At 44.5% G+C, this 16485-nt stretch overlaps 1 protein-coding gene across 1 annotated transcript in view; it reads left to right on the top strand.

Annotated features, from left to right (window-relative positions):
- Positions 1-520: 520 nt before the first annotated feature.
- Positions 521-16485, top strand: part of NIBAN1 (niban apoptosis regulator 1) — a 60576-nt gene continuing 44611 nt past the window's right edge. Inside the window, exon 1 of the mRNA XM_082054375.1 lies at positions 521-650. Within this exon, the coding sequence (XP_081910501.1) occupies positions 596-650 (55 nt within the window). The 5' untranslated portion in view covers positions 521-595. The remainder of the gene's footprint in view (positions 651-16485) is intronic.

The following is a 16485-nucleotide window of genomic DNA, read 5'->3' as shown; positions in this document are numbered from 1 at the left end:
ACTTGTGCTCCAGCCCCTTGTAAAATGCTGGAGAATATTTCTGGTGGACTTCACTCCCATTATATGTACCACATGTACAATCAATGGTCTTTAAAGTAGGACACCTTCCTGTGCAACCTCATCTGGGTGTTCCTCCTCCGGCGGGGGGATTGGACTGGATGAGCTTTCCAGGTGCCTTCCAGTCCCTGACACTGTGTGATTGTGTGAAACATGGAAGGGTCTCAGTGTGTCTCCAAGAGCGTGTGGGTTTTGAGATGAGGGCAGCAAGAGGAGCCAGCAGCGCTCTGCACGTTGATGAACCACAGTTGTGCCCAGAGGCGCACCCCTCAGAGGGACGTGTCCCTCATCTCCTCCATCACCGCTCCTGGAGCCTCGTGCCACCTCCAGCTCCAAAACTTCGCAACCCCGGGGTTTCCAGGGGTGGGGGAGAGAGGGAAAGGAGGCGGGCAGCGGGGCCGGGGATCCCTCCTGCTGCCCGGGCCCTCCCGCCGCCGGGGCCCGACCTCCTCTGGCGGCGGCGGGCGGGAGGCGGCGCCTGCGGGAGGAAGCGGCCGGGCTGGGCTGGGTGGCGGCGGCGGCAGCGCTCCCCGGCAGCATGGGCGGCTCAGCCTCCAGCCTCCTGGACGAGAGCAAGTGCACCTACATCCGAGGTACGGCAAGGCAGGGGGAGACCGAGCGGCCGGGGACCAAAGCACCCGGGGGGCGAGGGCGGGAAACCGCGGGGCCCGAGCCGGGCTGGGCACCGGGCAGGGCTGCGCTGGCTTTAGAGGGACAGTGTCCGAGCGGCTTCGAGCAGGCGGTTTTTAAACGGTAATGCGTGATAAATTCCCGAGGAGTGAATTATAACATGCCCAAGAGTAGACGGTAAAAACTTAAGAGTGTGGAGAGATGCGACATGAAACTGTCTGTGTAAAAACTTTACGAGAGTGTGGAGAGATGCGATGTGAAACTGTGTGTAAAAAACTTCCCAAGAGTGTAGAGAGATGCGATGTGAAACTGTGTAAAAAACTTCCCAAGAGTGTGGAGAGATGCGATGTGAAACTGTGTGTAAAAAACTTCCCAAGAGTTGGAGAGATGCGACGTGAAACTGTGTGTAAAAAACTTCCCAAGAGTGTGGAGAGATGCGATGTGAAACTGTGTGTAAAAAACTTAGGAAAAATGTGGAGATGTGACCCAAAAGTGCCCGTGTGGCACTAAGGTCCCAATTCGCCAGCACCCAAAGCTTTGAAGGCACTAGATTTCACCAAGGTAGATCGGATTGAGACTGTGTGGGTTGATTTTTTTGCAGAGCCCATTGAAGGCAGTGGAAAAACTGTTAGGTGGATATTTAGGTAAACTTTGAACATGTGTAAGAACAATTTTTTATCCCGTTGAAGTATTAGGAGAGAGAAACCAACAAAAAAAATACTTTAAATTTATGCATGTTACCATTAGACTACGAAGGAAAAGAGCATAATCCTGTATTTGGGGAGGTATTTGTGTTCTTTGAGTAGTTGAAGATAAAACATCTTGGTCCTGCCTGTCTACCCACACTCTTTATCAGCAAGGTAGCAGGTATTTACAAATCAAATTTGAAGGCTGGAGATTTACAAGCAAAATAAAAGTTTGCATGTGAAGAGAAAGCCCCATTCCAGTGTTTTACGTATGATGCATGTGAAGCCAGCGAGAGTCCTCGCTGCTGTGGACTGGGAGATCAGCCTGGGCGCTCATGACTCAGCCCGCGGGGTGACTCCTGGGTGGTGCCCACAGCCTTTCTTTCTGTTGCTTTGCGATTTTTTATGTTATTTTGTGGTATAGAGGGAGTGCAAATGTTGAACCACTCCCCTCTTAAGACTTTTGGAAGCACAGTTGATCTTTCAAGAGATTCCCATAGCGGGGAAGACATGCAAATATTAAACAGCTTTCACTCGAAAAGCAATCAGCAAAGCTGCGGGCATCACGTGTGGAGATTTTTTGACAATGACCCCTCAGTATCATAATTTTGTGCTGTTAAAGGTGGTTTCAAGTCCCATCACAGCCACGAGGGTGCAATCCTCATAGATTTATGTTTTTCTTTACACTCATCCCTGTGCTGCAGCCAAAATTGCACTTGCAGAGTTCAGCACTTCAAGTTTTCTGCTCCCTGACTGAGCAGAAAACTGAGCAGTTGTGAGCACCTGAAGGGGCTGGTGTCTAATTACTGAAGGTGAAAAAAAAAAAAAAGAAAAAGTGGGATATTCAGGAAGCTTATTAGCTTCTTCACAGCTGTGCAAGAGGAAATCGTGCCGGTCTTTGCCCTGGACATCATCTAGAATTAGAATGGGGAACTCATGTCAGAGGGTTGGGAAATCCTTATCTGTTCAGACACGTGTGGAACTATACGGGGTGTGAGTATGTGACGCTGCTGTCACTGCAAGGGAAGGTGCCTTTCCCTTGCCAAGAGCCGCGTGGCTCTGCAGACACATCTCTAGTTTGCCTGTCACTTCTTTGCAGAGGCAAGTAATCAAGTGAAATCATTGCGAAAAATTGGAGTAAAACACTGTGCTTATCCCAAGTCTGCTGTTCTTGCTTTGAAAACTAATTACTGAGGCACTTTGTACGGAGGCTGCCAGTAAATTAGCACTTCCAAGAAAGAAAAGGAATCAGGTAGAGCATCTTAAATCAGAATATGAGTGTGGTCCAGCCAGCTCGCTAAACCTACTCCTCACGTGGAGGCTGAAGTCTGCAAGATTTAGACCTTGCTTACCTTACACGTCTTAGACTGACATATTTCCAGAGCAAGTGCCATGGTGAGCTCTTCTCGTCTGAGGAGGAAAAAGGCAGAATGGCCAATTCTCTAGATTAAGCAGCACGTTTTTTTGGCTGGCTTTGTAAAGGTTAGGTGGGTTTTACTGGGGGACTGAGAGTTTTGGTGTTTGGTTTTGTCTTATTTTCCTCCAGAGGTGATGCAGGGAGATCCTTAGTAAAAAGGGTAGGGAGATAATCAACTTTTTGTCGGTAGAACTGTGAATCCAAGTGCTTGAATGGGACAACACTGGTGAAGGCGGATGTGCGACAGAGGCTGAAGGATGCTGCAGCGAGCGACGTTCTCCAAACTTGGTGCATTTTGGGATGCTCACTCACTTTGCCCCAAATATCAGTAGCCTCAAGACAGGAAATCCTTCAAGTGCAAGATTGGTCTAGATCATCTCTAGTGCTCCCTCCCACCGGCATTTTGGTAAACACACTAATATTTGTGATTTATGCATCCTGGTTTTGGCATCGCCTTTAGTGTAGCTTGGCAGGTGGCTTGTGCACCCGTCCTTGCAGGAGAACCTCGCTGCGATTGACCACCGGCACCTTTTGAGTTGGGATGGCAGAAATAGAATTCCTCCATGCCAACTTCAACCTGTGGCAGAGAAAATTGTGGATATTTGGGTGGGACATCAGCTCTGCAGCGCGCTGGGCTGCTCCCGGCAGGGGGTGCCAGCCAAAATTGCGTGGGGCAGAGTTAAACACAACTGCGTGAAGCCGTTGCCCCTGTGTTGTAAAGCCTTGTAGTTTATTTAGGCAGCGTTTAAGCTAAAACACAACATAACTAATGGAAGTGAGGGCTAAAGGGGTAGATGCAGTTTTCAGCAATAAACCGATACGGTGTTTTCATCGCCATCCCTATAAATCCACAGGCTTTCTTATTTCCAAAAGTCTGTTTGCTCACGTTGCTTGAGGGATGAGAACAAAACAAGGACAAATATTATGCAATGTGTAAAATTATGTAAAAAATATATGTAAAAACGTAGATGTAGGTGTCTGTATAAAGCGCCGAGAACACAGCCCTCGGCACAGGGTGAATAAGCATGGGCCTCGTTGGACCAGTCAGAGAAATGAATTTCAGAGAAAATCCTGAACGTATCCAACGCGGAACCACTGTTATTGGATGCAAAAGCTGGGATTTCCACCTCAGCACCTGTGCTTTTAAGGAAGAAGGGGTAGCAGGGAACCGGCCAAACTGCAGATCGTTGAGAGCTCTATGTACTGGTACATGGGACAACAACTTGAGCCGCACCTGGAAGTCAGAAAATATAATTATTGACGTGATAACATGTGCTTTCTCTAGAAAATAATGCCTAAGAAGAGAATGTACGATGCCAAGGTGTAATTTTTCAAGCGGTCTTCACTAGTCTGTTAGTGGTACGATGCATGTGAGGCTGTGTTTGAAATGTATGGTTATTCCTCTAGGTTTTGTACTGAGCCCTTAGAAAACAAGGAAGGTCTTCTGGAGGAGAAAATCCTTCTTTGTAGGTTTTTGGTGGGGCTGCATGGGAATTATTCAGGGTGCCAGTGAAACAGATGGAGTTTAAAAAATGGCAGTAATAATTAGGAGACTGGGAGCTGGTCATGTGAAAAGAGTTTATTAAAAAAATTCATGCTTTTGGTTTGATGAGGCATGGGCTAAACTTGTGATGGGAGGTGTTCGTTATGTGATTTGTCTAATGATATCTAATGAGTGTTACACCCAACAGGGAGCGGAATGGGGTGGCAGTGGGGAATTGTGGACTCAAGGTGCAATCATGAAATTGGGGAAAAAGATGAAAGTGCTTGTTAAAACAACATAGTAGGATGGCCTGAGAGATTGTGCCGCAGGTTTCAAGATTCTTGATAGAAAGTTTTTGCTTTGGGTCTCTGGTATTAGGCAAGAAACAGTCGTGGAAGCAGTTCTCACAGCGGGGACAAGGGAGAAATGGCCCTGAGGCTCTCACTCATTTCCTGTTATGCCATCCCAGCAGCAGGGGACCAAACTATGCTGTTATGTATGGTCTGTTAGGACCACATTTTTTTAAATTGGGAGAGGTGGACAGATTTCAGGCACCCAACGATGGTAATTTCAACAGGCCCATCTTCAAAAGAGTTTAGCATACAAAAAACTGCACTTCTCTGAAGGTTGTTTTATTATTAAAGATGCTCAGCGTGCTTGACCACATCCAGTCGACCCATTGCTGTAAACCTTAGGCTGTCCAGAGGATGAGGCTTTGTAGTAATTTGCTTTTGATTTGTTTGTTTAAATGCAGTTTTTCCTTCTTCCTTCCCTTCTTTTCCGTCTCTTTTCCTAGCAGCGATGGTGCTGTCACCCTGTGGGTTTCCTCATTGTTCGGGGCTTTTTTCTGAGCAAACCTTCCAGCCATCTTCTTTTCATTCGACAGTGAAAGCTATTACTTCATGTCTGTAAGAAATTTCTTTCTAGCCATTTGTTTTGCCTATGGATTTCAGTATGGTACTAATTAAGACAGGTTTTGGCGGGGTTTTTTTGCACTTTAGAGGTGTTCCTACAAGAAAAAGCAGACAGACTCTTCCTATTCTGTCAAGTTTTAGAGACTGAAGAGAGGCCTGATTTATTCTTTACGTAAAAGACAAGATAAGGAAATCGGTCGCTAGCTGTACAGGGAACTGAACAAATATCATCAGTTGTATGGAAATAAGTCCCACTGACTTGGAGGGAGATAAACCAGGCCTGATGCAGCTCTGGAGGGAAATTCTCACCAGCAGCCACAGCCATGAGCAGGGATGCTGGAGGGTGGAAGAATAACTTGGAATTAATTGTGGAAAAGTTGGCCTGTTTTGGACAGGCGCTCAGGCTGGATGTTGGATTTTCTGCTTGAAACTGTCGCGTAGCCCTTCTGGTTTTAATTTGGTGTACAGCTGCGAGTATAACTGAGTTTTGTAAAAAATCTGGCTACGCTTGGTGCTTTTTCTCTCAGCCTGTTCCAAGCTACATCTCGCTGTGTTTTGGAAGTCCTCTCTCTTTGTTTTCTGCAGGTGAGCGTGGCTGTAGCATCCGATAGAGCAGGAGCGCAGCGTCTCTCTGGACTTGCCAGCATCTGCTTCAGAGCTCTTAGAGGGCGCTTTTCATTTCCGCGTTCTGAGGTTTATGACAAAAGCTGATCTGATTTTTCCACAATTCCCAAAATCTAAGGAAGGGGCAGAGTAATATTTTCTTTTACAAACACAACTGAATCCAGAGTTCATGATTGCGGGTTAGCGCTTGACGAGTGCTCTCTAGTCCAATCCAACTAGGCGTAAATACCCATGGAATGAAAAAATGAAATGAAGTGGGTAGGAAATACAAATTTCAATATGTATATAAGTTTCTATTCTTCATTATATTCACCTTGCTAAGTGTCCAAGTTCTTGAAGACCTTAAGAAATGAGATTTCAAAGAAAAATCCTATTGGCTTTACTTGCTTTCTGGGAAGTTCTAGTCCTCAGAGAGGTTGTTGCTGTTGGAGCCAGTGGCAGATTTTCACCCTGTAGTTTCAATGAATAGTGCCTGTCTGTGTCGGAAAGGATAGGCAGCTTCTCTGTGGTTCTTACATTCTTTAATTCAGGGGGCTGGGTGCTTTAGCTTTAGACTAAATTCAAGTAAAACGCATCCAGGGACGTGATTGATGGGAAAGGTATTTGCCACCCAACTGGAACAGAATTTATTGTACTTGGTAACTTCCGAATGTGAGCTCTGATCATCTCCAGCTCCTTACACCAAAACAAAACATATTGCTTGCACAAAACTGGCCTTAATGATGATGTGCTACGTAATGCTTGCTACAGAGCCCAGGTTTGAAAACTGAATGGTGGGTTTTTTTCTGGGAAATAAGGGTTTTTTTGGGTAGTATAAGTGAAAGGAAATCACTGGGTGGTAGGGGAAGGCGTGTGGCTTTTAAAATCTTCTGCTGGCTGTGTAGAAAACACAATGTACGATGTTGAATTAAGCAAGGGCATCAATGGAAGGAGCTTCGTCTCAACAGCAGAACAGAGAAATAAGCTCACGTTTGCCCCAAAACCTGTAATTGTAAGCGTGGATTCAGCTGCTCTTTTGTACTTGCTATTTTCCAAAACCTTGCAGATTGGAGGTTCTTCAATTAGCGCAGCTTGGTCACAAATTAGAAGACAGTCTTTGCATCTGGTAAAAATGTTATTGATACTAAGGGCAGGAAAAAAAAGCTTGGAGGTGATGAGAACAGCTTCGTAGTCGATGCCTTTGGGCAGCAGCAGCTGAAAAGCCAGTGTCTGGATCGGGAAGGACAATATCCGTAAGCAGTGCGGTCCTGGCTACTTTTAAAGTACAGCAGCCTTTCCTCCTACAGCTTTTCCCTTTGCATATAGTAAACATAACTGTTCTCTTCACACTTAAAGAACAATTACAAGTGGCTTCCAGTTTTTGAACATGTGTGCAAGCATTTTAGTTGCTTTTGCAGTTAAAAGACAGTGACAAAATGAGGCCAACCTTCCCATAAAAGCAAGATTAAAGCTTGTGGAAATGCCTCAAACTTGCGTGAAGAAAGGCTTTGCCTGTTTGGCTTTTCTGAAAACTTTATCCTCTATTTTTTAATTAACGTTACATATTTTTTTAAAAGTTTGGTGCTGTTTCTATACTAATGCTTAACTTGATATGCATAACCGAAGGTTTCCGTGAATTAGTTTCTCCAGGTATTTAATTAAGTGTTAATCTTTGCAATCATAAGCCTTTAATCTCATGCTTCTGTGATAAGATGTTAGTTAATACCTGAAACATGAACAGTTGCTCTGACACTTTGGATAGCATTAAAGCTTTAAGCCTACTTATTAGGCCGTTGTAGCACTACTGAAGTTATTATTTAGTTATTGCATCTATTTTTTTAAAACAAGGTAGTTTTCTTTGCTACCAGCATCAGGAAGTAGAAAACAAAAGTGAGTCAGACTCTTGGGTTCTTCTGGTTAGATGATTAAAAAGTTAAAAGCAATATAGTTATCAGAAGTATGTAGATTATTGGACTAGATGATGTTTTGAGGTCCCTTCCAATCCCTAACATTCTGTGATTCTGTGATTTTTGTACGGTTGAAATTCTTCTAGGAAATCAGCCTAATGAGGAATAAAGCAGGTGATTTATTTTTTCTAAATAAATTTTCCGATCCAAAAATACTTAGTAAAAATAACTTTTTGATGTTCTTTGTGAAGATCTTGATTTGAAGCCTGTTCTTCTGCCTTGCCCTGAGCAGCCTGGTCCCTGAGGAGTGTGCAGATGCTATGGAGGCTTGCGTTGCGGATGATGCGTTCAGTGCCAAATCAGCCGAGTGTCTGTCAGATAGTTTTCTTTTGCTTGTGTGGCGGGTCCGCTGCTTTTCGGATTTATGTAAAGTGAGCAAGTCAGCTGGTCCTTGGGTTGCTTTTTTTTCTACGTGTTGTGGATTAAATGGTGAATGTGGTGCCTTGTTATGGTGTCTGTCCAGGTGGCATCGCGCGTCAGTGCCCAGCCTGTTTCTGGGCTCTCCACTGACAACACCAGCAAAAATGATAGTGGACTTGTAAGGAGATCGTTGGTAATCATAGAATCATTTTGGTTGGAAGAGAACCTTAAAATCATGGAGTCCACCCATAACCCACCCCAGGCACTGCCCCATGTCCTGAGAACCTCATGTCCATCTGTCCAACCCTCCAGGGATGGTGACTCCAGCACTGCCCTGGGCAGCCTGTTCCAATGCCCCACAGCCCTTTGGGGAAGAAATTGTTCCCAAGATTCAGCCTCAAGCTCTCCTGGCGCAACTTGAGGCCATTTCCTCTGCTCCTGGCACTTGTTCCTGGGGAGCAGAGCCCGACCCCCCCTGGCTCCAAGCTCCTTTCAGGCAGTTCAGAGATCAGAAGGTCTCCCCTCAGCCTCCTAATGGTGTAAGACAGTCAGTTCACAGCTCCCCAGAAATGCCACTGTTTTTTCCAGGTTCATTCTATATTGTGCTTCGCAGAGTGATGCACGTTTTGACTGCGGCTCTCACTCATTGCAACAGGCAACTTGCAGAAAAGCTCGTCTACGCCTGAATTGCACATAAGTTCTTGTGCGGGGGACGTGCTGGTCCTCACAAAGAGGTTGGTGGTATTACACAAACAGCGTAAGGCAATCCTTGTTTGCGGTTGTTTACTGTTTAAGCAGGCAGAGCACACGAAGGCAAAGCCAAATGTCTAGAAAGTGGGGCCGGGGAGTGCCAGGACCAGGAGGAGCAGCTTGTGTCCGTCCCCAGAGCACAGCCAGGCCTCTGCCACGGTCCCAACCCCGCTGGGTTAATGCCTGGGGTACGTGCTAGGGACCAGCTCCTCATCACTAAATACTTGCACAGCCAACCTTAGGAAAAAAATGCCTACAGCTTCTTTGTATTATAAAAACATCTGGGATTTCCCACAAAGGTTTATGTTCCCCAGGTCAAGGTAGCTGCAGATTTTGCTGAGTTCACAAGCCAGCTCTGTCTGCACATACAATTTCTAAAAAGCCCCCTGCTTGTTGCCTGTGGTGGATCACTCGCTGGAGTAATGTCTTCCTGGATTTACTACTGGTTTTTAGTTGGGATCCCAGCTTAAAAAAAATGCCCTTGTGCACTGCATCTGGAAACTTGCAGCCTGGCAAGGAGCTTTTCCTTTTTTCAGAGACGTACAGGCATCATTGCTTCAAATTTACAAAAGATGCCACCACCCTCCTGGAACTCAGCATCAAGCTCACTCACCCTTTTAGCTCGTGGTCTTCTTCAGCCCAGCTCATCTCTTACCTTAAGAAGCGATTTTTAAAGCTTTACGTGGTATTTTCGTCCTGTGCATGAAACCACGGTTGCTATTTGTGCTGCGATTCTCTGCTGAGCTTGGTTGCCGTGTTTGTGACCTGATTCCTGAAGCAGCATTGGGGATGTTAAGTATCTCAAATGAACCTTGTCTTAAGACCAACCTGCTTTTATCGAATGTGATACAGAGGATCCTTGCATATTTTCACTCAATATTCCACATATTGTAGCGGTCGCACGGAAGGAAAAATAAGCTTTCATTGTCCCCAGGCAAAGATTTAATGGCAGAGTCTGTGCAAAGGGAAAAAAAAAAAGCCTTTTTTGCTCTTGGGATATTCTGTAAGTAATATCATTGTCTGCAATTTAGTCTGCCAGACACTTTCCACTGTTTTCAGTTGCAAATGAGGCTTTCCCAGTCTTCAGCTGCTCAGACCGAAGTTTCCATGCTGAGTGCCTGCCTCAGATTGCATTTTTGAGAAAACTGCGGCTAAAATGGATGAGTTGGGTTTTTTTTTTTGGTGAGAATTAATCTAAAGAAAACGTGTTTTTCCTTTCTCTGGATGCTCTGTTGAACAGCTCAGGTATATCCTGCAAGAGGAGGGAAGGGGTTGGGGGACGTGGAGCTGGAATAAGGGAAACCCGAGGTGAGTGGGGAGGGTTTCTAACCACTGCCGGGACTTTCCTGCTGAACTAAACCCTGTTGTTGCCACGTTTGCCCTCTGTGCAGTGTAGCAAATAACTGCGAAACCCACAGCTACCAGCAGCTCTTCACCCCTGGAGATGAAGGCGATGCCACAAAGCCAACACAACTTCCAACCATAAGCTTTGAGCTGAAAAGGTCCAGGGGTCTGAAGCCCTGAGCTCACCGCTGATGCTTGAGGGAGACCAGAATGCAAAGGCAAATTCTAGTGTATTTTTCTGTTGGCTTCATTCAGTAGGAAACCCCAGATTTGTTGTTTGGGTTTGGTTTTTTGTTGTTTTTTTTCCCTTCTGAGATTTCCTGTACACCTGCCAAGCTACAAAGCGCAGTGCAGACATCAATCAGCTGATCTTCCTGCTGAGATGCTGTGCTACGTGGTGGTGTTTTATTTCATATATGAGGAGCTATGGCTATGAATCTGGGGCTTGACAACCATAGTGCTCAATTTTTCAGGGAATCAGCCCTTTTAATGCTCTCTCCAGATTTCCAGCTGGGCTCTGTTGTGACCGCGGGTGCTCAGCACTTCTGCAAATCAGAAAAAGGAGATGGCAGGAGCCACCTGGGAGCTTCTGCTGTATGTGACATATGTTTTATCCATACTGTAGCAGGCACAGAAACAGGATCTAGTTCTTCAATGTGGCATTTACCTACCTTAAATATAAATCAAGTCCCTGCTGTTTCCAGCTCACCACACCACAAACTTTCAGAGCTCCACAATAAATGGGGCACGTACATACTTAGGAGATGGAACTTTTCAATGTGATTTTAAAGAAAAGGGATTATCTGAATTAAAGATACAGAGGAGACGTGAGTTCTTGTTTTCCATGTGCTTTTAAAATGTAGTCATAGTTGTTTAGTTCTTTGTTAGTGTTTTTACCAAGCTTGATAATTTGCAGTGGGCTTTCCAGCTATGGCCAGGAAACAGGGAATCGGCTGGAATTTCCTTTACCCCTCTGGTGGCCCACAGAGAAGACCCTTATTGAAGTCCGACCTGCGTCTGTAAGGTATTTGAAGCCCATGCCAAAGTCTCAATTCAGCCATCACAATGCATGCAATAGAAGAAATCGATCTCTAGGATGTTCAAAAACTTTTTGAACTGTAGAAGCAAATCATGTGCTAAGTAGAAAATGATGTTAATAACGCTTTCATCAGCCTTTTATCAAAAACAGACCCAAGGAAGGGGGAAGAATGTCAGTGTCCATGTGGACTGACGCAGGATTTGAGCCCCTCTCTCTTTGGACATCAAAATCAAGGCAACTGAAAAACTTGAATCCTAATTTAAACTTGAATCCTAATTTAACCGTACTTCTAGATGTGTGATACTTCACCAGTCTGCTATATTGGCCATGTTGCATTTTTTGGACCCAGTATTTGGGTTCAGCTCCTGTTTCTCTCATTCCTTTTGAGATATTTTAATTAAGCAGTGGGTGCTTTCCTTAGGGAATGGCTGCAGTGTCCTTGCTTGGTGTCACGGTACGTGATTGCTGTGCCACCGGAGGGACCGTGGGTATTTTGTTAGCACAGCAGTTCCTTACGAATTCGATTGTCCTTGTTACGGGCTTCCCTCAGAAGCTGTAGAATCAAGGTCCCTGTATTGTTATATGTATTTCACTGTTCTTCACCAGAGCTTCAATCCCTTCCTCCTGCTCTTGCGTTTCAACTGCTTTTTAGCTGAGAGCAGGAGAGCCCAGCAGGAAGCTGCTTTCAAACAATGTCCCACCCGAAATCTGTGATAAAAGACGCTTCTGTCGAAGACTTTGGAGATGGAGCATTTGGGGCTTGATGTGTTTGTGATGATTCCTTGGGAGCTGTGGCCAAGTAGTGGTGATAAATCCTAAACTGAAGCAGTGCTGGGATTTGTTGTAGGAAGAATTTGTGTCTGAAGTGAAGAAGGACGGCCCCATCTGAAGTTATCACCGACTTCCCTGACGCGTGGAAAAAACACAGAGCTGCTCAGCACGTCACACCAGAATGGGGATGTCTCAAACCGATACCACAGTGCGATACTAGGGAGTTACCAACATAAACAGACACACAAACCCAATGAGCATCACGTACTATGTGGTTACTTTGAGCGCGAGCTTGTGGTTGGTTAGTTACTCATCTTGCTACGTGGTTTTTCCTTCGCGTGCCTTAAATATTTAGGCAGCAGGAAGTGTGGTCAACTGCCGAGTCGCTGTGCTCTCCCCGTCACGCTTGACGCTGGCAGGTGTTATTTTTGTGCCTGGGTTTTTATTATTATTGTCTGCAAAAGAGCAATTTTGTAAAAATAAAATCCAGCCCCTTTGATAGCAGAGGCGTCTAGAGTTCTGCTCTTGGGACGCTGAACCAAAAATGAATCTAAAGCCGAATTTGAGGACGCTGTACAGAATGTCAGGTTGAGTTTCTGTGAGCGTAATGTATAGATGTGTAGGCTGAATCGATGCCAGAGACGTGAGCGTGCGCAGCCTGGGGAGGATGGGAAAGCCATGTGGCAGATGGGGCCCGTCTCTCTGTTTGTAGCTTTAGCTCCTTTTGGATGGTGGGAATGGAGACATCTGTAAAAACTAATAAGTCCCCTTTCCTTCCAGAATCAGGCTATGAGTTTTCCAGCTGTTGGCTAAGACAGGTTTTCCTGTTGAAATAGCTTTTGTCTGATGTAAGTCTAAAACAATATGGTTGTGGTAACTGCAAATATTTCTTTGTCAATTCTGTCCCCTGTTAGTTTTAGTCGTAAATCCAAGTATTTCTATTCATTGTTGCTTCTCGCAGCAGCTGTTTGATTTTTAAAACCTTATGGAGTCTTCCAAGAAAGTGCACGCTGCTGATAAAATGCAGCATTGCTTATATTCTGTATTTCCTGTATTGTGTGGCTAATTTTCTTGTATCTTCATAGTGGATTCTCGGGATTACAGAACACACTCTTGCTTTCCTTCAGAAGTCCTGTCGTCTCGATTAATGCAAAGACAAGCCCAAAACATTGATTCATGTGGTTCTTGGTTACAACCACAATAATACGGACTGTGCCACGTATTTGTCAGCTGACATCATTCTATATACATAAAACATGCCTTGGGATCTTTTTTTAGATCTGGAAAGTTTAAAGATTAGCTAATTAGGCATCTCTCTGATGTGTAATTATTCCGGCCTGAATAATATGTTAACCAGAAGAAATGCCTTTTATATGCAGTAGACATGCAAAGGAGAGTGTATGTTTAAAAAATGAGTTTTCCAGCGCAGTTTTGCAAAAAGGTAGTTCTAATGCATTTGAAAGACTTATTTTTTTATTTAAATAACTTTAAAGAAAAGTGTTTGCTGGCCAGTAGAACAGTTCTCCTTTTGTTTCTTATGTGTTTCTTTATGTACTATAATTCTATGTTTTCTTTTGATTTTGAGAGGCAGCATTTTACAAATTGGAGAAACCCTAGGAAATGAAGAGTTTATAAAGCATGTTAGGATATCTGCTCAATCTCGAAGCCAGGGCTGCGTTATGTCCTCCAACTTGCTTTGCGTTGCTCTGTACTAGTCGTTCTTGAATGAGATAAGATCTGATGCTTCCATTTTTTTCCCACAGAAGGCTCTTCTGAAGCACATTAAGCAGATATTTTCCATACATCCAAGCAAAAATTGTAATGTTAAGGACTTCAGCTGGTGTTTAGACTTTCAGTGTGGCTTCAGAGACTCGTGGTTGGTACCCAGCAGTCCTGGAAACACGAGAAGATGCCTCACAACGGTGGCAGCAAAACCCATTGTCTAAAAATGCCTTTTAATTTTCAACCATGTATACTGTCCTCTTAGTTTTGGAGCTACTTCTAAAAGTGAAGTAATTGCAACACAAAGATCTGACCTTGTTACTGATTAAAAAGAGACTATCATCTCCTAGAATATATATTTTTTGTGGCCGTTAGCGGTGGCACATGTTCTCAGGGGGGCAAGCATGCAAGCAAAATTGGAAACCAGTATGTTGAACCCGAGGCCCATGTTTTGTTGTCCTGACCTCTGGATTTCTGAGACATGCAAAGAAAAAGTCCTGGCTCAATTTAAACCCAAACTTTTGGAGCCAGACGGTTCAACCCAACTGGCTCGTTTTTGAACGTTTGGTGCGTCTTTGCTATTCAAGCTCGGTGCAAAGCGGAGGCCATAAGATGCGCTTTTTCAACGCTGTTTCTCCTTGTCTCCCTGGTTTTGCATTGGAAATGACAAAGAATCCACGAATCGTATTGGCGGTTTTTGCGAATACAGTTTTCCAAAATTCCTGGCCTGTTCTAATTCTATTATCCTTTTCACTGAGCTGCTTTGCAGTTAACGAAGAGCCCGCCTGTTTGGATGAAGCTGCTGGTTTTATGCAAAGCTTATGGTGAAAATGTTGGTGAAATAGTTGCTCAGCGATGCTTGAAAGGGTAAATAGCAAAGAATTTGTGTCCCAGGGTACAAAGACTTTTTGCTGCTGCACGAGTAGCCTGAGTAGCATCTCATCGGAAGAGATGGTTGCACTGTGCAGTAGAGGTCTCTAGGAATAATGTAAGGGATAGAAAAGTCTCTCCAAGGAGGTTCATGTTGCTGATTAAAGAGCTCTTGAGGGTGTTTTGAAGCCACACCAAATGCTGTTAGGTGGGAAAATATTTCATAGAAATTCAGTGCTCATCCTGCACTTCATCAGGTTGGTGAATCCTGTTGGCCCAAATGAAGATAGAAAATGGATTTATGCAGCTTTCCCTGCATTTGTGTCTCAGAAACACCCAGGCTGACTTGAAGCCACCATCGAAGAATGCAAACAGGGCTTGAAATTCAGTTGGAGTCCATAAATGCAGGCAGCCTGTGGAGGAATTGGGGTTTGGCTGCGATTCAGGATGAGCATTACTCCGTTAGAGACACTTTGTGGATATTGGACGCTCACATGGCAAATTTTTGCAGAGCAGACCTGCCGAGGCTGAAGCAAAACCGGAACCGTTTCACAGTCTTTCCTTTATCTTCTGCAATCGTTTAACCGAGGAGTCTGGGGAAAGACACAAAGAAAAACACATTGTATAATTTCAAAGCAACACCACATAATCGTAGTTGTTTGTTATTCTCCAAAATCTGCTCTTTCTTATGAAGACCTGCGCTAGCATACACACTTTGTGACCCCTTTTGCCACAGGGCTTGAGCATCCTTCTCCGCACTTGTGAGTCTGTAAATGAGATTGCTGCTTGTCTGCTTCCCCGCTGAAGCGAATTGTGACAGCGTGCTTCACGTGCAGTCTGTCTGAAATAGCATTACTGACGCTTATGTCTGCATTCAGAAAATGAAAATGTAATCTGATATACATAAATTTGCCAGATAAAACACTCATCACACAAAGTTATTTTCTTTTATTCTTATCAGCTCTTGCGTCTTGTGTTCCTAGGGCTGTTTTTTTTTCTCAGTCCCCAAAATAAAACATTTTACAGAACACAGCAAGATGAAGAATGGAAGTTTTGAAATGGACAAGCAAAAGAGAGAACCGTGTTCTTCTCCAAAAAGAGAGGAAGTATCAGCATCCGTGTTGATTTGAGCTCAGACTGGACTGATGGACAAAACATTATGGAGACATATGATGGAAGAACGAGACTTATAAAATCAGAGCTATGTGATTGATTGTACGAAGGCAAGAGCACTGAAAGCAGATGGTTAAATGCACTGATTGAGGTTCCGGTTACACATGACCACAAGTCGTGGCGTATGGGCAAGTACTTTCGGCTTGTCCGTACGCAGAGGTACTGTGACCCAGCAGGAGAGCTCCCACCAAACCATTTCCAAATAAATTATCAAGAACAAATTTCCTCTTCTTAACAAAAACCTGCCTGTCTGTTTTGCCGGGCCCAGAAGCTCACGTGGTCCAACTATACAAACACGGCGCTGGAAGAAGGTGGTTTTGATTTGGTTTTTTCCTTTCAAGTTGCGTTGTGTTGTCACAAGCTTTTCTGAATGTGAAAGATAAATGGAGAGGAAATGAGGCAACTTATCTTTTTTTTTTTTTTCAAAAAGGAAGGAGCATTAAAACATTGAAGCGGAAGAACTGAGCGGCCGAGGAGACTCAAACACACATTTAGTGAGAGAGACAATAGCCGACTGGCGCTTCTTCCCGGGAAGCCTTCTGAGAAATGGAAAAAACAAACACCAGCGCTAACCCTATTGTCTTCTCGGTGGTGCTTTCATGAGCGCTTGAGGAGCTGAAACTCGTCCAGGCGGAAGAAGAATAATGTACAACACTTGGCCGACTGTCAAGTGGCTGGTCTGTAAGCCCTTGGAGCTTG

Source organism: Streptopelia decaocto (genome assembly GCF_964273445.1).
Source record: "Streptopelia decaocto genome assembly, chromosome: 5".
Classification (NCBI taxonomy): domain Eukaryota; kingdom Metazoa; phylum Chordata; class Aves; order Columbiformes; family Columbidae; genus Streptopelia; species Streptopelia decaocto.
Note: the sequence above shows the minus strand (reverse complement) of the source record. Positions and strands in the feature narration are given on the sequence as shown.